At 37.3% G+C, this 23,097-nt stretch overlaps 1 protein-coding gene across 1 annotated transcript; it reads right to left on the bottom strand.

The window, feature by feature from the left end:
• Window positions 1-3,012: 3,012 nt before the first annotated feature.
• On the bottom strand, window positions 3,013-22,632 carry LOC116081947 (aldo-keto reductase family 1 member C21). The gene is made up of 9 exons (XM_031358721.1): window positions 22,475-22,632; window positions 19,459-19,626; window positions 18,475-18,591; window positions 17,609-17,686; window positions 17,260-17,382; window positions 13,408-13,517; window positions 12,508-12,673; window positions 6,766-6,848; window positions 3,013-3,234 (listed from the first exon to the last, which is right to left on the bottom strand). The coding sequence occupies exons 1-9, from the start codon at window positions 22,559-22,561 to the stop codon at window positions 3,192-3,194; spliced, it is 975 nt and encodes a 324-aa protein (XP_031214581.1). The 5' UTR covers window positions 22,562-22,632; the 3' UTR covers window positions 3,013-3,191.
• Window positions 22,633-23,097: the final 465 nt, after the last annotated feature.

Genomic DNA, 23,097 nt, shown 5'->3' with positions numbered 1-23,097 from the left:
ACAAAGCCTGGGCCACCAACCAGGGAACATTCAGAAGTTGGATCTATACCACCTACACATTGGTAGGAAATGTGCAGCTTGGTCTTTGTCTTAGTCAGGGTTTCTATTCCTGCACAAACATCATGACCAAGAAGCAAGTTGGGGAGGAAAGGGTTTATTTGGCTTACTTCCACATTGATGTTGATCACCAGAAGAAGTCAGGACTGGAATTCAAGCAGGTCAGGAAGCAGGGGCTGGTGCAGAGGCCATAGAGGGATGTTCTTTACTGGCTTGCTTCCCCCGGCTTGCTCAGTCTGCTCTCTTATAGACCCCAAGACCTCCAGCCCAGGGATGGCACCACCCACAAGGGGCAACTGAGAAAATACCCCACAGCTGAATCTCATGGAGGCACTTCCCCAACTGAAGCTCCCTTCTCTGTGATAACTCCAGCCTGTGTCAAGTTGGCACACAAAACCAGCCAGTATAGTTTTCATGTGGGTCCCCTAACGAGTGGAGCAGGGGCTGTCTTAGTCTCTCTTCTTTGCCATTGGACCCCATTCCCCCTACCTGGGCTGTCTGGTTGGGTCTTAGTGGGATAAAATGTGATTAGTCCTACTGTGACTATATGTTGCAGGGTGGGGTGGTAACTGAGGAGTGGATTCCCATTTCTGAGGAGAAGGGGGGGAGGCAATAGGGGAAGGATTTGTAAGTGTGAGAATGGAAGGAGGAAGGAAGAGGCTATGATCAGGATATAAAGAGAATAAAATAGAAAAATGTGAAAATTGGAATACAGATCTAAACAGAGAATTCTCTACAGAAGAATATCAAATAGCTGAGAGCACTTAAATAAATGTTCAGTATCCTTAATCATTAGGGAAATGCAAATCAAAACTACTTTGAGATTCCATCTTATACCTATTCGATGGCTAAGATCAAAAACTCAGGTGACAACTCACACTGGTGAGGATGTGCAGCAAGGCTAGTGTAAGTGCAAACTTCTATAGCCACTTTGGAAATCAATATGGCAGTTCCTCAGAAAATTAGGAATTGATCTACCTCAAGACTCAGCTGTATCCAGACTCAGACATTTACCCAAAGAACATACTGCATCCTACCACAAAGACACTTGCTCAACTATGTTCTTAGGAGCGTTATTCATTATATCCAGAAAGTGGAACAACCTAGATGTCCCTTGACATAAAAAATGAATAAAGAAAATGTAATACACATATAAAATGGTATATTACTCAACCCATTTTTTTGGGTTGAAAAAAACCTCATTTTTTTAAAAATGACATTATGAAATTTGAAGGCAAGTAGATGGAACTAGAAAAAAAATCATTCAAAGTGAGGTAACCCATATTCAGAAACACAAACATATGTACTCAATTATAAGTAGATATCACTATTAAATAAAAGATAAACATTTTATGATCCACAGACCCAACTAGGCTAAGTAACAAGGAAGGCTTAAGGGGAAGGTGCATGGATCTACCTGGTAAGGGAAAATAGAGTAGATTTTGTAGGTGGAGTGGGGATGGGAACAGCAGGGAATCAGTTGTGTGCTGCGGGAGCACAGTGCTGAGAGACACAACTGGAATTGGGTATATTTGGAGAGCCATTTGTAAACTTAATGCAATGGAAGCTCCATGGAATCTACAAGGGTGACCCTAGAGAAAAATCCTAGGAATATGGGATATGGATCCTGAAGCAGACATCTCCTCTAACCAGAGAAGTCTTCCAGTGGTGTGATTTGCACATCAACCCAGCCACAAATCATTTGACCTACAATTTGTCCTTCCTGCAAGATATGTCCAGATAAACATCAGGTACATTCTGTACCTGTTCAGGTACAGAAGTGGGAGTAGCCAACAAATGGCTTGTCCAACTTAAGGCCAACTCCACAAGAGAGGGCTCACATTTGACACTGCTTAGATGGCCAGGAACAAGAGGGTGGATAATCCAGAAACCTAAGATAGAACAAAACATGACTGGCTTGGTTAAAAGTGGCAATGAAATGATTTTTAATGATATTCTGCTATACTCATAGACTATAGTCTAGCATAATCATCATCGGAGAGGCTTCATTCAGCAACTGATTGGAGCAGTTGCAGAAACCCATTGCCAAACATTAAGTGGAGGTTTGGAAGCCCTGTGGAAGAGGGGTAGGAAGGAGTGTAGGAGCCAGAGGGATTGAGGACCCTGAAGAACCATGCCCATACAATCAAATAAGCACAGGTTATAGGGGCTCACTGAAACTGAAGCAACAATCATAAAGCCAGTATTGGTCTGAACTAGGTCCTCTGCATATATTTTATGTTTGTGTAGCTTGGTGTTTTTGTAATACTCCTAACAGAGGTTTGGGGTATGTCTCTGACTCTTTTGAGATCCATTTCTTCCTACTGGGTTGCCTTGTCCAGCCTTGATATGACTGTATGTGCCTAGTCTTATTCTAACAAGTTATTCCATGTTTCGATGATATCCCTGGCAAGCCTGCTCTTTTCTGAATGGCAATGGAGAGTCAGTGGATCTGAGAGTGAGGGGAGCTGGCAGAGAGAGTAAAAGGTATACAGAGAGGAAAAACTCCAGTACTGATGTGATATATAAGAAAATAATAAGTAAATAATAAAAAGTTATCTCAAGGGATGTTTTGTTATTGGAACTTCATGAACTCTGCAGGCTGATTCACCTCTCACCTGACTCTGACAACCTTTGTGAACTAAATCTCATTCTGTAAACATTAGAACTTCTATGCGTAAAATGCTTAATGTAACTATGGGTTTATTGTTGACCCTCCTCAATCTTTCTTACTACATAGTACACATTTTCCATCCTTGAGCTGAAGAAACACAGATTAATAAATACCTGCAAGCTTTATCCTCAAAAGATGAAAATACTACCCATTCTCATGGAAGAACCTTTCATAAAGTGACTATTATCTTCTACCATACCCTAAACACCGACTCTAAGCAAATTAATTTGGGGACATCATTAGTCCAGAGGAAGACAAAGCATTAAGACAATACAGTGCCCTTTGCTGAAGGGTGTATCTTTTATTTGTTTTCAGAATGGTAGGATATATATTTTTTTTCTTAGCTGAGGAGTAGCTCCAGGAAGTTCTCAGTTGCTATAGAGGAGAAGTGGCAAGTCTGTGGATGGCAGCAGCTGAGCGGTGTCCCACCCATAGGCCTTTCAGAAGACATCTTCACATGTTAGTATTCATCCAAAAATGGAAAATTAGGGTGGCCCTCAAAACTGCAAAAACAAAGAATGCATACATAATGCAGTGGATCATTCTGTATCTACAAGGAGTGAATTCTGTGAAGTTGATTAGCTGATTTTAGTGTGAAATTATAAAATTTTCTTTCCCTAAGGCATAAAATCTTCTTTTCTTACTTTCAAAAACATTGCTTTCTACTTGGAAGGAAAACAATAGATAAATGATTCAGATAATTATTATCCTCCTTTCTCTAGTACTCAACATATAGAAAATAAAGAGTCAAATGTTCAAACATGTATCTAGCAAAAAATAAATAAAAGTAAAAAATAAAAATAAAGCAAAGAGAAGCTGGAGAGATGCCTCAGCCTTTAAAAGTGCTGACAGCTCTTCCAGAGGACCCAAGTGCTACACACAATACCTACATGGTGGCTCACAACTATCTGTAATTTCAGTTCCAGGGGATGGAATACTACGCCCTCTCCTGGCCTACCTGGTGCCTGGAATTCATGTGGTGCACAGAGACACATATAGGCAAAACTTAATTAAATTAAAAAATAAATACAATTAAAAACATTTGAATAATAAATTTAAAAAAATACTTTTTGTTTGTTTGTTTGTTTTTCAAGACAGGGTTTCTCTGTGTAGCCCTGGCTGTCCTGGAACTCACTCTGTAGACCAGGCTGGCCTCGAACTCAGAAATCTGCCTGCCTCTGCCTCTCAAGTGCTGGGATTGAAGGGGTGTGCCACCACTGCATGGCCGAAAACAAACTTGTGATTTTTTTTTTGTTTGTTTTTTTGTTTTTTTGTTTTTTGAGACAGAGTTTCTCTGTGTAGTTCTGGCTGTCCTGGAACTCACTCTGTAGACCAGGCTATATTTTTTAAATAAAGAAATAGTCAATCTTTTATGTTAAAAATCATCAAGGAAAGCAAACATTGTTCTAAACAAGAAACGAAGTACTAATTGAGAAATGGTGAGGTGGCTTAATTGGGAAAGGCTCTACCTAACAACTGATGACCTAAGTTTTATTCCTGGGACATATATATTAGAATGACAGAAGTCTCTGTGGCAAGTAGTCATCTGATAGCCATGACATGCGTCCACACACATACATATACACATTATATACAAATAAATAAATGTAACTACTTAAAAATATTTGGGAAGATATAGTTATATTTAATTTCTTTTGTTCTAAGTTGCATTTGTCCTTATGTTGTCTTAGGTTATCATTGAGTCCAAGGACTATAAAAAGATCATTAAAGAATCTGGCTTATTCAGCTTAGAACTTTTATGGGAATCTTAAATGTGTGAATGAGTGGTTTTCTGACTCTTGTGCCTGTTCTTGGGGTTCTTTTCTTTCTGTTAGGTTGCCTTGTCCCACTTCAATGTGGTGTTTTATCTTTATCCTATTATATTCTATTTTGGAAAACAAGATAAATATATCTTTATTTTTTAATATTTATTTATTTGTTTTATGTGTAGGAGGGCACACCAGAAGAGGGAAGCAGACTCTACTACAGATAGTTGTAAGCCACCATGTGGTTGCTGGGAATTGAACTCAGGACCTTTAGAAAGAATAGTCAGTGCTCTTAACCGTTGAGCCATCTCTCCAGCCCAGATAAATATATCTTACTTTGTTTTATTACAATCTATTTTGAGATGATTGGTTGTTGTCTCTTAGAAACCTATTTTTTCTAATGGGAGACAGAGAGGGAGTGGATCTGGAGGGGAAGGGAGGTTGGCAAGAACTGGGAGGAGTATAGAGAGGGGAAACTGTAATCCAGATACACTGTATGATAAAGAAATCTACAATTAGAAGAAAGCAGATGGAAAATATTTTAAATTAAATGAAAATATGAAGTCCATTGTCATACTAATACCATATAATCAGACAAAAATAAATGTGTATGTTAAATTTCCAATTAAAAATTTCTTAATAATTATGAAATAGATGTATCTGATGGAATAATACCATATTACCTATATACCAGTATTTGGGGATATGCACTGTCCAATTTTTGTGTATTTAGTGGATTTGTAATATAACATTTCATTTTCTAAAGTAGAGGTTTAAATATAATGTCTACACTGACATTTAGTTTCAATTTCAAAATTATCAATCATTAACTGCTTGCCAAATAAAATTTAGTGGTTTTGATTTAGAAATAGAAACAATATTTGTTCACAACAAAAATCTCACATTCAAGGAGTTATTCACCCTATCAAGTCACACAAGTTATAAGGAGTTAAAAGATTATTCTTCTGAGGATCATAGTATGAATAATAGCTCTGTCTCTATGTAATATGTACAACTTTATTGATTTTTCTGTATACTGTTAAGAATAAAACCATACTAGACAATTTTATTCCATGCTACTTTGCATTATATTTATAATTTTTATATATTGTCATATTTTTCATTTTGAATTAATTTTCCCACTGCTTTCCCTCATTCATAATACATCTTGTCTTGAATTCTATTGCTTTATATGTAGAATGAAAAACACAGCTTCTTTGGCTTTAAATTATCTACAGCAGTGGGAATGTTTCTATATAGTATTCCATTTTTTTAAAAAAATGCATATGTGTGTGTCCTTGTATATGTGTGTGAAGGTTTATTTGTGATTGCATATGCATATATACAAATATGCACATAAATGTAGAGGCCATTGAAACACTCAAGTGTAATCCTCAAGAATGCATTTGCATCTTTTGAGGCAGGGTCTCTCACTGACCTTGTACTCACAGTTAGCATAAGATGGCTGACCTGCAAGCCTGGGGGGCGGGGTGTGTCTGCACATTTTTCACCTTCAGAACACTTGAATTACAAGAGCACACTATTGTACCCAGATTTTAATCACACTTTCTAGGCAAGTGTTTTACTGAACTGAGCCATCTTTCAACATATCTCTGGGTCTCCAATGTCTTCCCAATAATTTCTTTAGGACTCTACATTGACCTCTTTAAATTTCAGAAAAGCTACAATACTGAATGTGCTATCAAACACATCAAGTCAGCAGGTCTCTGACCTGAATATTTAGTTCCTGAACAAAAAGCACATTGAGGAGGAAGTGAAGTTTTTCAAATTATTAAAACCACTGAATTTCCTGATTACAGTGAACAATTTTATATGCAGATGATGACATAGACTCCAAGGTCATATATTTAAGAAGATTGGGGTTTAAACAAGTGCTGGAGAAAAGGACATGATGGCATGATATTGACAAGGAAGTTTCCTTGAAATGTCTACAGTGCATATTCACAGGACATACAGATTCAGACTACCACAGGGAAGATGAAAATACAGTAGCAATGTGGGCTTATGAAGCTTCCTTCCCCAAACAGTACAGACCTTCAGGAACCACAGATAAAAATGACCCTTGCTCTTCTCACCCTGCTTCTGTGAATAAGCGCAGAATTCTGAGCAGACTATAAAGATTTCCAGAAGTTCCTTTTCCTGATTCTGGTCTCTGGTTTCTTCTACCTGATTTACATGTATTGAGATAACTTTAAAAGCATTCCTCCTGGAAACAAATGGAGTAAACAAGTTATTAAAGTAACTTACATTCTTCCAGGTATGTATCGCATATTTCTGTTCAGGCCATCAAGGACTTTCATATCCTCTGAACTCAGCTGGAATTCAAAAACCTACCACAAAGATAGGAAACATTTTTACAAATTCACACATTTAGACTGCATGTTTGCCAAGCTGCACATTGTAAATGCACCAACTGAACAGGGAAGATGGGTATTTGACAAAATGCTTGAAGATTTCTCAGATTTCACAAAATACAAAGATATTAAACAAAAGATTCAAGGGAGAAATGAAACACCAGGGACAGCATCACTCAGAATTCTTCCACATATTGAATCCATCCACAATAAACAGGCAAGGGAGATTTGAATGGAGTGTCAGGAGGAAAGAAATCTGACATAATTGAAAAAAAGAAAAAATTGCTTAGAAGATTTAAACCAGGAACACACTTGTCTACATGTGTAACACAATTCAGTAATCATCATTTATATAGTTTTTTCATGTCTGAGCAAAGAACACTCAAAATAGGAAAATGTTATTTCAACTATTACTTACATGGACATTTTACTAATATTAAATGGTATGTTATTCAAAGTAACCAAGAACTGGCTTCCAAGGACGTATCTTTAATACACTTTAGGAAGTTTGTAACTACTTAAACAAATTGGTCCATTATTGATCTTAAAATCAATACCAAGAATAAAAATATCAGTCATACACCAACTTATCCATTTAGTTGATAGACATGGATGCAAAATCATCTGAATGTTTGAAATTCATTAAAACAAAAGGGGAATATAAAAAAAAATCACAAAATTTTTCCTTCTATGTATGAGACAGAATAGAAGATAGCCTGAACCTAGTATGAAAATTACAAAAGTTAGTGTAGTATGTATGTAGTTAGTGTAGTGTAGTGTAGTGTAGTGTAATATCTTCTGCAAATAGTAAATTCCATTATAATAATCATGAGTTGGATAACATAATGCTGCCAAAATCCAATAGTCTTCAAAATAATGAACAGATGTGATATCAAACACAAACATAAGCATTCTGAGTAGAGGTTAGGAAATGTATTCTAAACCTTTTATAACAAAAATATTCCACAAATCCCCAAGCAAACCTGGTATAGTGACATATGTTGTTAGTCCCACCACTTGGATTGAAAAGGCAAAAAGTTCAGAAGCTCCTGGTCCTCTTCAACTACATTGCAAATTTAAGACCAGTTTACCTAAAACATGATGACCTCAAAGTAAACCACCATCAGAAAATATGAAGCCAGACACAAAAACAAACTCAAACTCTACTTAACACCCTTTACTACAAAGCACCAGGAACATAACTGTCAAGATTTCAAGTTCCTAAATCTTCTCTTACTTCTCAGTAGCAAGAGTTGTTCATGAAAACAATTGCTGGACTCTCCTATGAAAGATGTCTGCAAGTAGTTATTAGAAATGAAAATAAAATCTTTTTCAGAAAATATGGAAAAGTAAAATAACAAACACTAAATATTATCAAGCTGTATTTGGTAATAGCAGAAATCAGAAGAATTATCATTTGAGAGACCCAAACCCATTTCCAGATAATTAATATATTAGGCAAAACATATTAACTGAGCACAAGAGAAAGGAGAGATGTATAATCAGTCATTGATGATTAATTTTGCTATCCATTTTTAATTGTATGTTTTATCAACATTGGAAATGATAGAAGGGAAATTCTGATGGAATGCAAAAATGAGCCGGAAAAAAAACAGAGGATGACATTTTCAAAATAATGGAGAAGGGTATGGGTATGCTCCACACAGGAAAGCTTAACACCAGTCACACACACACACACACACACACACACACAAACACACACACACACACAGAGAGAGAGAGACAGAGACAGACAGAGAGATAGACAGAGAGACAGAGAACCAGAGAGAGACAGAGAGAGAAAGAGAGAGAAAGAGAAAGAGAGAGACAGAGATACCATGGGGAATCTGAATATGCAGAGGAGAAATTACTGTTCATAATACCTAATGAAAATTTGAAAAGTAGCTTTGTCTTTTTTTAGAAAAGCTTCAATATTCACTTCAGAAACTGATACCAATGAATTTCCAGAATACAAAAGCATTGTTAATGGACTGACAATAAGAATACAATAATGCTGGAGGCAGGATTGGCCTCTCCCAGGAATGATTCTTCTAATTGGTAATCCAATACAAACCTATCAGCCCTAAAGCTACATGCACACCACCAACAAAAATGTATTCATTGTGCACAATTTATACAATTGTGGATATAAACATAAATATACATATGTAATTAATAACAACAATGATAATAATACTAATAATACTAATAATAAATAATTGAGAAAGAAGGGCTTATCTATCTGACAATGAAGAGGGGTTGGAGAAGTTAGAGGTAACTTGGGAGGAGATGCAGGAAGGAATGAGAAAGTTGAAGGTAATATAACTATATTTTAGTTAAAATGTATGATTTTTAAAAGAGTATAAGAATATCTATGCCGTGTCTTTCAATGTACATTCAACTTTGTGAATGTAGAGCCACATGTCGTAGGGTACAGAAGAGTTTCCCACATGTCTTGACACTTTCCTGGCTCGTAATGTACTTTGCGAGTTGAATGTGCCACAAGTAATGGCATTCTTAGTCTAGACTAGAAAATTGTTAGACATGGAAGCACTTTCCAAGAGTTCAAAACTGATTGGGAATTGTACAAAGTGGTGAAATGAAACAAAGGCTGGTTGGAAGGAGAATTAAGAACTACTAAAAAGGAAGATAAAAGAGAACTATGTTGAAGGCATCCCTGCAAATGATTCTATCTTAGAACAAAGGGACCTCACAACAGACATGACAGAACCGATCCAAGCACAAAACAACCCTTCTGAGGTCAGACAAGACAGAAAAAAATACTTCTAGCCACAGAACAACTAGTTATATAAATGTTTTAAATATAGGAGTCCAAACATGAAAAAGGGTTGTTTTCTTTAACTCATACTAATATTAGTGGTGTAAAAAAAATTCTTCTTATTAAAAAAAATTACTCACTACACGGTTTGTAGATGCTTGACATAAAATTAAAGTGGTTAAATACCTAAGTGTTAAAATAAATGTGTGTACAAAAAAATACAAAATAGCCATTGGTGTTCTCTTCAGGAAATTGTCTCTGGTACCAATGCACTCAAGGTTTTTTTTTCCCACTTTCTCTTCTATTAGATTTAGTGTATTTGGTTTTATGTTGAGATCCTTGATCCACTTTGTGATAAATATGTGTCTATTTGTATTCTTTATGTAGACATCCAGTTAGACCAGCATTTATTGAAGGTGACTTCTTTTTTCCATTTTAGGGTTTTGGCTTCTTTGTCAAAATTAAGTGTCTGTAGGTGTATGGGTTTATTTCTGGGTCTTCAGTTCTAATCCATTGGTCATCCTGTCTGTTTCTTTACCAACACATGCAGTTTTTATTACTATTGTTCTGCACTACAGCTTGAGATCAGGGATAGTGATACCTCCAGGAGCTCTTTTATTGTTAGGATTGTTTTAGCTATTCTGAGTGTTTTGTTTTTCCATGTGAAGTTAAGAATTGTTCTGTCAAGGTCTGTAAAATATTGTGTTTGGAATTTTGATAGGGATTGCATTGAATGTGCAGAATGATTTTGGTAAGATGACTATTTTCACTATACTAATCCTACTGATACGTGAGCATGGGAGATCTTTCTATCTTCTTGTATCTTCTTAAATTTCTTTCTTCATGGGTTTGAAGTTCTTGTCATTACAGGTCTTTTTACTTGCTTGGTTAGACTTACACCAAGATATTATGTTATTTGTGGCTACTGTAAGTGTTGTTATTTTCCTAATTTCTTCTCAGCCCATTATCATTTGTATAAAGGATGCCCACTGATTTCTTTGAGTTAATTTTTTTTATCCAGCCAATTTGCTGAAGGTGAGACAGTGAAGAAAGAGGAACACACCCCCATTTCTGTGGGGATTGCAAATTTGTACAAGCACTCAGATTTATTTTCTGGTGAAATAAATCTGGCATTTTCTCAGAAAATTGGAAGTAGTCATCAAAGGCCCTGTGATATCACTCCTAGGCATATACCCAAAAGATGTTCCACCACACCACAAGGACAAGTGCCCCACTATATTTATAATGGATTTATTCATAATACCAAGAAACTGCAAACAACCTAGATGTTCCTCAACTGAACAATGGACAAAGGAAATGTGGTTCATTTAAAAATAGAATATGACAAGCAATTAAAATAAGGACATCATGAATTTTGCAGGTAAATGGATGGAACTATAAAACATCATCATGAGGGAGGTAACCTAGATCCAAAAGTACATGTATGGTAAAAACTGACTGATAACTGAACCTTAGCCAAAAAGTACAAAATACTCATGATACACTGCACAGACCCAAAAAAGTTAAAGAAGGAAGACACAAGTGTGGATGCTTAAATCCCACTTAAAAGGTGCCATAAAATAATCATGGGAGGCAGAGAGGAGAGATCTGGGTGGGAGATGGGAGAAGTAGGGGGATAGGAAGGTAGAATCAGGTGTGGGAAGAGACAGAAGAGAGGCCCAGAGGGCAACAGGAATGAATAGAAATCTGCAGCTGCCAAAGGTGCCAGGGTTGGGAGAATCTTTAGGAAGTCCCTGAGACCTGCAATTAGAGAAGCTCCCAGGAGCCAAATGGGGATGACCCTAGCAGAAATGCCTAATAGTGAGGATATGGAACATGAACGGGCCACCTTGTTTCCAGTAGTGGGGTAAGGACAACACATTCATAAAACTTTCAACCCAAAACTTGCTCTGTCTAAAAGAAAAACAAAGACAAAGATGAAGCAAAGACTGAAAAAAATGACCAAGCAATAACTGGCCAAACTTGAGACCCATCACAGGGGCAAGCACTAATCCCTGTCACTATTAATGATACTCTATTATGCTTAAAAATGGGAGCCTAGCATAACTGTTCTTGAGTCCATACAGCAGCTGACTGAAACAGAATCATAGCCAAACACTGGATAGATGTCAAGGATCCTTTTAGGAGAGTTGGGGAAAGGACTGAAGGCCCTGAAAGGAATGGGAACCCCATAGGAAGATCAACAGTACCAACTAAAATAGATCTCTGCGAGCTCTCCAAGACTGAGTCACCAAACAAAGAACATAGGCTGGATGGAGGCCCCTGGCACATATGTAGCAGAGCTGCCTTGTCCTATCTCAGCAGAAGAGGATTCACCAAATCCTGCAGAGACTTGATGCACCAGGGTTGGGAGAGAATCGGGGAGGCCCAACCTCCTTGGAGGTGAAAAGAAGGGAGGATGGGGTGAAGGAGTCTATCAAGGGGAGGAAGGGAGGGAGCTTTGGGGACATAATAAATAAATAAATAAATAAATAAATAAATAAATAAATAAATAAATATTTTAAATATAAAAAATAAGTTGTAGACCAAAAATTACCTACTCTAGGTGCCTCATTTCAGAAGACAAAGGGTTATTTCATTCACTTAGGGTTACTAAGTGCATTATCAATGCAATGCTGAGACTAAAATCTGTTTTCAGTCCAATTCCAATTATATATTGCAGCAAAACTGCTATGCTATCACAGAACAGGACACAAACCTTCAGATGTATATAAAGCACAAGCATGGGAAAATCAGATAAAAGGATTCCACTCATGCAAGGCTTCTGAGTTGCCAAAGAAGTTCATATGGTGACTTGGTGTGAACAATTTGGAAGCCCACAATTTCACTCATCACCTGCATGTTCTCTTTGATCCGTTCCTCTTTGAGACTGACGGTGAGGGCCACAATCCCACGCTGCAACTGATAGCGAAGGGCAATCAGGGCTGGGGTTTGATTGTATTTTTTTGCCATGGAGCCAAGAACTGGTTCATCCAAGAGAACAGGGGAGTTCTGGTCTACCCTGGAATGAAATATAGGGAGGTTAAATATCTCAGGCTAAAGCATGTAAAGAAATTTCAAATAACCACAAAGGTGGCCATAGAGAATTGATTTTCCCATGTGTGTACCTGGACATGTGTAACACCATTGTAATCTTTTATTTTTTTTCTAAAATGAAAATCTTCTGCTTCCAAATCACCTGAGTGAGTTCAAGACTTTGAATTGTGTAGTGTGTAGTTTTACACTCTATCTGCCTTTGCTCTGGAAAGTGGCCATGCTACCAGCCCCCTCCCAGATTCCCTTGAATCCATGGATAAAAGATACAAACACACAGTTGTTCAATTTCAAATTCCTTTCTTGGAACAATTGCTACTATCTCCAGCCTGGAAAAGCATGCCCATATCAGTTTATTATCTCAGTCTTTCCCACCTGCCCTAAACTTCAAATGCTAAACTCCCCTGACCTCCCACTTGCAGGAGTGGCCATTCTCTTTTGAAATTTCATGTTGTTGCCTGGTTCTCCTCTCTCCAAAACATGGTGAATGTCTTTCTCCTCCTTTCCATCTCTCCTTTTCCTCTCAGGACCTTGAAGTACTGATTATACCTTTCTCAAAGCAATGGAACCAGGCTTTATTTACTGACAGACCAGCAGCCAATTGGCAAACATAACATCAGAACCACCCTCTATAGAAGTGTAAGACTAAAGGTATGCTAACAACAACTTTTAATTTATAATTAATTTTAATGACTCAGTTACCATCCACTATATCTTTGTGTTCCCAGAACACCATAGGCAACCAGTACAATATCTTTTGACTTGCAGAAATCCAGAAGTTTCATTTGATTGAGATAAGGATGGCATTCTACCTGCAGATGAATAAAGAAAGATAGCATATTTCATGAAATCACACATTGATATAAAGGACATGTTAAAATATAATAAACTAAATTAGGAAAGTCTATGCATCTAAATATAACAACACCAAAACTTAAGTATACATCTCCTTACCCATTCTGATGCAAGAAACATTAATTGATTGCAGTAGATCATTAACAAAGAAATGAAAATAAAGGTTCCTGAGAAGAAGAAAGGGGTTGGAGATGGGTCGTGAAGGGAATAATATAGGATGGAGGGGCTTTGACTAGAACATATATAAATTTTCAAAAGAACACATTCAATTTTTAAGTGTTTAAAAGAAAATATTGGATATTTGTCTTAGTTAGGATTTTCCTGCCTGAACAGACACCATGACAAAGGCAACTCTTATAAGGATCACATTTCATTGTGACTGGCTTACAGGTTCAGAGGTTGAGTCCATTATTATAAAGGTGGGAACATAGCAGCATCCAGGCAACCATAGTACAAAAGGAGCTGAGAGTTTTACATACATCTTCATCTGCAGGCTTATAGCAGAATACTGGATTCAAGGCAGCTAGGATGTTAGTCTTAAAACCCCTCATGACACATCTACTCCAACAAGGCCACACCTTCTAATATCGCCACTCCCTGGGACAAGCACATAGAAACTATCACATTCCCCTCCCTGGACCCCATAGGCTTGTTCAAACACATGAGTTTATGAGATCATACCTAAAAATAGTGTACTGCAAAGTACATTTAGTCCAACTTCCAAAGTCCCTATAGTGTATAGCAGTCTAAACAATGCTAGAAATCCGAAGTTCAAAGTCTCCTTTGAGATTCATACAATCACTTAATAATTAATCAGCAAAGCAAGCCAAGAAACCAACCATCTTGGCTAACTCCAACTTTCATCTCCATGTGTGATTTCAAATTGGTCTTCAGATCTCCAACTCCTTTTTCATCTCTATTGCAATCAAAAATGTCTCCTGAGCTGGTTCTACTCTGTGTTAGCAGCTTTCCTCAGCAGATAGCTCATGACTCCAGCATCTCAAACATGTGGGGGTCTCCAAGACAACTTCAATATTACAGATTCTTATTTCACTGGCTAGTATTAACACATGATCATCTGGGTTCCTTCAACAGGCTGGTGCCACTTCTCTAACTCTGCCCTCTGTAGCACTCTAAGATCAGGTTGATCTACTGCACTGCTGCTGCTGGTCTTGGTGATCATCCATGGTACTAGCACCCCCAATACACTGGGGTTTTCTGCTGTGACTAGGCTTCACCAGTAGCCTCTCACAGGCTCTCTTCATGGTGGCAAGCCTCAAATCCTTTGCATGACTCCTTCAGTCCTAGGCCATCAACTACAACTGAGGCTGTACCATCACCAATGGACTTCCATGGCCTCTCACAATTTCAAGCCTCAGATGCTCTTCATGACCCCTTCAAGCCTTCACAACCAGTACCACCTGGGTGACTCTTACACATTACAAAGTACACCTGCAACAGGAGATACAACCTTGGCTACCACTGGAACACAGCTTCTTTGCATTCTCAGAAACACTTCCCAGAAAATTTCACCTCAGTGATACTGGTCTCTTATTAATCGCCACAAATATGCTGCTGGAGCCACTAGTCCACCATGTGTACTCTTTGGTTGGCGTTTTAGTCCCTGGGAGCTCTGAGGGTACTAGTTAGTTCATATTGGTGTTTGTCCTAAGGGGCTGCAAACCCTTCATCTCCTTGGGTCCTTTCTCTAGCTCCTTCATTCAGGACCCTGTACTAAGTCCAATGAATGGCTGTGAGCCTCTACTTCTGTATTAGTTGGGTACTGTCAGAGCCTCTCAGGAGGCTCTGTTATTGAGCACTTGCTGGCATCCACAATAGTGTCTAGATTTGATGATTGAATATGGGAAGGATTCCCAAGTGGAGCAGTCTCTAAATTGTTCTTCCTTTAGTCTCTACTCCATAGTTTGTCTCTGCAACTCCTTCTATGGGAATTTTGTTCCCCCTTTTAAGAAGGAACGAAGTATCTACACTTTGGTCTTCCTTCTTTTTGAGTTTCTTATGGTTTGTGATTTGTACTTTGTGTGGTCTGATCTTCTGGGCTTATATCCACTTATCAGAGAATGCATACCATGTGTGTTCTTTTGTGATTGGTTTACCTCACTCAGGATGATATTCTCCAGGTCCATCCATTTCCCCAACAATTTCATAAATTCATTGTTTTTAATAGCTGAGTAGTACTCCATTGTGTAGATGTACCACATTTTCTGTATCCATTCCTCTGTTGAGGGACATCTGGGTTGTTTCCAGTTTTTGGCTGTTATAAATAAGGCTGCTATGAACATAGTGGAGCATGTCTCCTTATTACATGTTGGAGCATCTTCTGGGTTTATGCCCATTAGTGGTATAGCTGGGTCCTCTAGTAGTACTACATCCAATTTCCAGAGGAACCACCAAACTGATTTCCAGAGTGGTTATACAAGCTTGCAGTTGCACCCAGCAATGAAGGAGTGTTCCTCTTTCTCCACAGCCTTGCCAGCATCTGCTGTCACCTGAGTTTTTTATCCTAGCTATTCTGACTGGTGTGAGGTGGAACAGGGGTTTGTTTTAGTTTTTGATTTTTTATTTTATTTTATTTTATTTTATTTCTTTATTTTTTCTTTTGGAGGGGAACCTGGGAAAGGAGATATTGTAAATAAAGAAAACATCTACTAAAAAAATGAAAAAAAAATCTCTGTACATTCTCACTATGCAAATACAACCATAAAAGAATATGTAACCTCATTCCTAAAAAAAGTTTTAGAATATAACTTCCTTTCCCATATATGACTTTTACTTGTCTACTGGAAGTTGTTATAAATATCTGAAGGAATGGAGACAGGAATACAAAGAAATTATTTCAAAACTCATATGATTCCATGAACCAGGAGAATTTATTGAAGTATAGCAAGAACAAATTCTGCTGATGTGTTGTTCAAGGTTTCTCCATATTTAATTTAACATACCCTAAATAATTTCACAACAAAAACAATAAACTTCTTCCTTCTAACCTGGATGAGAATTGTTGTCTGCTTTACTTCAATTTTAGGGTTTCTTAAGTTGTCATTCATAATCAACAAAGCCTATGAGCCCAAGAGTAATCATCTGTTAATGCCACAGCATCCTTGTTTCCTGGTAATGGAGCTGAGGGGATTGCAGCCCCTTAGGATGAACAACAATATGAACTAACTAGTACCCTCAGAGCTCCCAGGGTCTCAACCACCAACCAAAGACTGCACATGGAGGGGTCTGATTGTTCAGGCAGCATGTGTATAGTAGAGGATTGCAAATTCAATCATCAATAGGAGGAGAGGAGCTCGGCCCTGTGAAAGTTCTGTACCCCAGTGTAGGGGAATGCCAGGGCCAGAAAGTGGGAGAGGGCAGGGTGGCAGGCATGGGGAAGTGGGAGGCAACAGGGGTTTGTTTTGGTTGTTTTTGTTTGTTTCTTTGATTTTTGGAGGGGAAACTGGGAATGGAGAAATTTACATGTAAATAAAAAAAAAAAGAAAAGGATCCACCAATATTTTCCTCTAAGACTGTCAATCAACACAAAATCAAGGATCTTCAATGCCCTATCCACAAACACTCTGCTATTGGCTTGTGCTGTTCCACAAAGCTAAGGTGAATGCTAGAAGAATATCTATTAACCAATGGCAAAGAAGGATACATAAAAATGAACAAGAAGAGGCCGAGGATCCTCACCTGGTTACAAACAGGCTTGTACTTGAGCCCAGGCTTATTCAGAATCATCTCCAACTGTCTACGGTTAAAGTTGGACACGCCAATGGACTTGGTTAGTCCTGCGTCCTTACATTTCTCCATGGCCTGGGGAGGAAAAGATAACATAAAAAATACTTTCTTGGGTTGAGTATTTCTTAGATTTCTACTACATTAAAGCCATGAATGTGACCTCACCTCTTACACTTAATAGCCCTTGGAAATAGCTTCAGTTTGTATGACAGAAGGTATACTCTACTCTCACAAATGAAATTATGGCCTGATTTTTTTCTCTGTATGCACTACCCCTGTGCTCTGTGATTCTAGTACTCACCTCCCAGGTGGCACAGAAATCCACTATGTCAAATATTAATTTTCCATGTTCATCTACTGGAAATTTTTCTTCTCCTGGCTGGAATAGAAACAAATGTTAAAGTAAACTCTCAACAAATGCCTTTTCCAACCAATAGCAATGTTTCTAGGTAAAGGAAGAACTGAGAACTAAATCCCCATAAGATAGATGAGTCATATTCAATGTAATAATATTTGTCACATATTTTGAATGCTGAGTAATATGAAACTATGAAACACCCTTGAGTGCTAAGATTCTATTTTCATATGTATATGAAAGTGTATATATATATATATATATATATATATATATATATATATATATATATATATGTTTTTTTATAAATATTGTATCTCTGGGTCATTATGAAATGTGCTTGTTGGCTTTTTTATGATTATTTAGAGTTAACCATTTGGTGGATAGCCAATATGAGGTCTCTTTTTTGGGAAGAGTATCTAACTTGCTTTCAGCATTCCTTAGTTTTCTATGAATATATTTTTGTGTTTGTTTTCTGTTTATTTGTTTGTTGTCTAATATTAGGCCCCACAAGACTTCCCCCCTCCATATTAACATGTCTACTGGTCCTTGTTCAGTTCCAGTCAGGTCAGCACATTGGTGAAACTTCATAGGTATAGCTTCTCTGCCACCTCTAGAAGATGTAATCTCACAACAATCTTTCTACTCTCCTGGACCATAAACTCATTCTTTCCCCTCCTCTACTATGATCTCTGAGCCTCAGCAAGATATGTATTTTAGATGCATAGTAGCTATAGCTGCCACATCAATAAGTCACTATAATTCCAAACTATAGTTTATATGAAGTATTTCTGGAATTTCAAGCAACATACTTTCAGGGCCATTGGGTAATGAATGAGATACAGGTCCACATAGTCCAACTGAAGTTTCTTCAGTGTCTGTTCCAAGGAAGTCCTCACCAGTTCTGGGCGATGGTTAGTACACCAAAGCTGCAGTTGAAGATGGAATTCAAATTGAATTAATAAATCCTAATAATTAATCATTTGCTTCACCTAATACAAGGACATTTTTCTACTGATTTGATATTGCTGTGCACAGGGAATATTCTACTTCTATCCAAATGTCCTTTAATCTGATCTAGGCATGTAAATATCTCTTTATTATGAATTAGTCTTTGAAATTACTCAACATACAACATTCTAATCGAGTAGTAATAATAATGTTTTTCATCAATATTTTATTTCCCTGGGTTGAAAATGTGAAGGAAGTGCCTAGTCTAATGCTCTTACCCAGTCAACTCAATATGGAAGAATTAGTTGTGTGAGTGTCCACATATGTGTAATGTTTTGCTTATTCAGTATGTACCTGTGGACATTAAATGTCAATCTTGGATTCTTATCTCTGGTACTCTGTCTTATATAGTACTTAATTCTTGTAACTATGGGAAAATATTTTCAGTGTTTTATTGTATATTATATATAATATAAATAGGATTAGTTATATCTTAATTAAAATTGAAAGTCTTATCTTATTTTGTCTTACTAATAAAAGTATCTAAATTTTTCAGTGTTGAGAACTATTAAAATGCAATCCAGGAGATAAGCAAGACTACTCTTTTCCATAGTCCAATTTACATCACATTGCTATGAAATAAAATGCAGAAGTGATAGGCATTAAATTCCTGAATCTAATGACATGAATAAAGAGAAAGTGACTCAATACTATATCCAATACACAAAAGTATGTCAGTAAAAGATAGACAAGAAAATACAATTCACTAACAATTACTGATCCAATCATGTGAACATCTCTTCAAACATCATTGTTCATTCACAGATAAATTATGTAAGCAGTACCTTTGATGTGTAAAATATATCTTCTCTCCTTACAGTGCCATCAGCAATCTTGCTTCTGATGGCCTCTCCTACATAAACTTCGGTATCATACATAGAAGCAGAATCAAAATGATGGAAACCAGCATCTATAGCTATTTTGGTGAGCTCCTTAGCTTTACTCCTGGGAAACTGAGAGCAACAAAAAAGTAGCATTTATAGATGGGTATTAGTGATTCACAATGCTTTTGATCACAAAATGTGACCTTCTCTGATACCAACTTTCTCCTATGTCTTTTGGAGTAAAAATTCCAGTTAAGATTAAGTTCTTTGTCTGTGGGGTAACAAGAATAAGGCAATCTGAGAACTTCTTTTGTTGTTGGCAATTGCAGGTTAGTCATTGTTATAAGAGATGTCCACTAGTATCTAAGATCCAGGACTACAGGGAATCATAAGAATATTAAACAAAAATTATACAAGAAAATATGCTCCATTTGACATAAAAATTAAATGCTGTGTAAGGGAATGACTTCATAACCCGAGACACTGAACTTAAGTTCAAAGTTCCAGGAAGACAACTATTTGATGATTTTAGAAGGAAAACAGCCATCCTTGCCTCTACATAAATGGTTTTTGCAAAAATCTAATGCTTTCTGCCATTTCATAATAGCTAATTTTAGAAAATAGCTAACTTCCCTAGTCTACTCCTAATAACCCCCCCATCCTCTTTCTATCCTTAGCTACAAATATCCAGCTTAAAACACATAACCTCTGTTCCCTTGACCATGGGTCATTGAGTGGCTGGGCTCATAACTATGATCACAGCATGGCTAAAATAAGAAAGTCCTCATTTCTGGCATCAAGTAAAACTACTCTAGCTGATTGAGGTAGTTTAAATTCTATCTTTTGTTTCTCCCTACAATGCTAATTCTTACATATTCTTATACCATGGATCTTCTATAAGTTTTCTTATAAGAAAGGCAGATAGAACACATGATATGTACTCACTGATAAGTGGGTATTAGGAAGCTCAGAGTACCCAAAATACAATCCACAAACCACAAGAATCTCAAGAAGGAAGATCAAAGTATAGATACTTCAATCCTTCTTAGAAGGGAGAACAAAATACCCATGGAAGAAGTTGCAGAGACAAAATATGGAGCAGAGACTGAAGGAAGGATAATCCAGAGACTGTTCCACCTGGGTATCCTTCCCATATTCAATCACCAAACCCAGACACCTTTGTGGATGCCAGCAAGTGCTGGCTGACAGGAGCCTCATATAGCTCTCCTGAGAGGCTCTGACAGTGCCTTACTTATACAGAAGTAGAGGCGCACAGCCATCCATTGGACTGAGCACAGGGTTCCTAATGAAGGAGCTAAAGAAAGGACCCAAGGAGCTGAAGGGTTTGCAGTCCCTTAGGAAGAACAATATGAACTAACCAGTACCCTTAGAACTCCTAGGGACTAAACCACCAACCAAAGAGTACACATGGTGGGATGCATGTCTCCAGCTGCATATGTAGCAGAGGATGGCCTAGTCAGTCATCAATGGGAGGAGAGGCCCTTGGTCCTGTGAAGGTTCTATGTCCCAGTGTTAGGGAATGCCAGGGCTAGGAAGAGGGAGAGTGTGGGTGAGTAGGCAGGGGGAGTGGGGAGGGAACAGGTTTTTCTTTATTTGAAGGGGAAATCAGAAACGAAGATATCATTTGAAATGTAAATAAAGAAAATACCTAATTAAAAAAAGAAAGAAAAAGAACACATTAAATTCCCTGAACAGTGAATTCACAAAGTATATTCTGATGTATAAATGACTAATGTTTAGAGCTTCTATTCAAAGACCTTCATTCACAGTCTGTTACATAAAACACTTGACTTAACCTATCCCTAAATCCTGTCTCCAAATTGGATTATGTCTATGTGAATCCCTGTGCTTGTTCAGGCAGTGCAGTTGCCATCTACATATGATATCAGTGTTCTTAGTTTCAGCAATAACATTACAACACACATGATACCAGATCCTGATACCTCCTCTGGAGGCCATTCTTACTTTCTTTTGGATTCTTTATGTGCTCCAATTTTCTCCTGCCCTTTATTTTACTCTCTTCCACAATTTAAAGAATTCTCGCCATTGTTCATTATTGTACTTTTGGGCAATTTAAAACACCATTGAGATGACTCATTAAGTTAAGCACTTATCAACAATCTTACTGACCCTTTTCAATCCCTGAGATGCACATGATGAAAAAGAAATTACCTAAGTCTGTTGATCTCTGTCCTCCACAACAGTACCATGGCAAGTATGCACCATACATGTTAACACATAGAGGAAGGGAGGAAGGAAGGAGGGAAACGGGAGGCAGGAAAGGGGAAATGAGAAGCGAACTAACAAACAAATATTTAAAAGAATAAATTTATAGACTATAAGAATGAATTCAGCATTATAGGAACCAGTCCTTAGATACATATCCTTAGTAAGGCTAAGTGCATTATGGAAAGCAGCTCTCATACCAGGACAGTGAAATCTCCAGTTCCATACTTTCATTGTAAATAATTGTACCATTGTGCATTAAATTCAACATGTTTGAATGCAGACCAATTGTGTCTAAATGTCATCACTAAGTTCCTAGGTTTTGCTAGGTCTCTGTCACAATTTTATTTCTTGCTGTTTGTCTTTCATCAACAGTAGTTAATGAAGTTAGTTCTTCAACCAAAATCCATTACAACAGCATTGGAAAGGCTGAGGGAAATTAAAGGTTAAAGACCCATTTGTTTGAGAGTGATAACATTAACATCCAGAAAAAGAATACAGGGAGATGCTTACTTAGCCCATACTCTTTAATTAAAATGAGATAGTCCAACACAAAGCAGAGCACCAAATTAAAGGGCTCACACATCTTATTGAAGAAACTTTATCACAGTAATATCTTTACCAGTTGGCTTTGTAAAAGCAACAGAAAGTGAGTGATTTTACAGGCAGAATTACACTCATTCTGATTCTATTTCTTCTGGACCCTCAACCCCAGCAACCCTGATCTTACCTCTACAGGCAAAGCAGTACCAAAACCCAGCATTGGAATGAAATGGCCATCATTCAGTTCCACACAATGACATTTGGAGTTCATCATCTGTCAGTCTTCAAGGTAAGCTGGCTCTGCTTGATGTTTGCCTTCACAGGGCACGTAAATAATGAAAGCTCCTCTCCTGCTTTCCTGGCTAATATATAATCGTGTGGGAGTTAACCTGTTCCTGCAAGTGAAAATGAAATGAAATCCAGTTGATTTAAATACAAGAAAAAAAATCTTTATTTTTATTGAAAATGGACCTTTTTTATACATGAATGCTGATTATTCTTTTCCCTCCCTACAATCCTTCTCTCACCCAGATCCATCACCTTTCTCTCTTCCATTAGAAAACAAAAACAGGCTTCTAAAGTAATATAATATACATTATATATAATTATATAGTATATTATTATATGTTATATATAATTATGTATACTATAATATCATATATTATATAATATAACTTGGTAACATAATAATGTACAAAAACTAATACATTGGAATAAGACAAAACAAACAAAGAAAAGAACACAACAAAAGGCACAATAAATATTGATGCAGACCCACTCTTTTGCATACTCAGAAACATTTACACATGC

The sequence above is a fragment of the Mastomys coucha genome, unplaced genomic scaffold (assembly GCF_008632895.1).
Source record: "Mastomys coucha isolate ucsf_1 unplaced genomic scaffold, UCSF_Mcou_1 pScaffold7, whole genome shotgun sequence".
NCBI lineage: Eukaryota > Metazoa > Chordata > Mammalia > Rodentia > Muridae > Mastomys > Mastomys coucha.
Note: the sequence above shows the minus strand (reverse complement) of the source record. Positions and strands in the feature narration are given on the sequence as shown.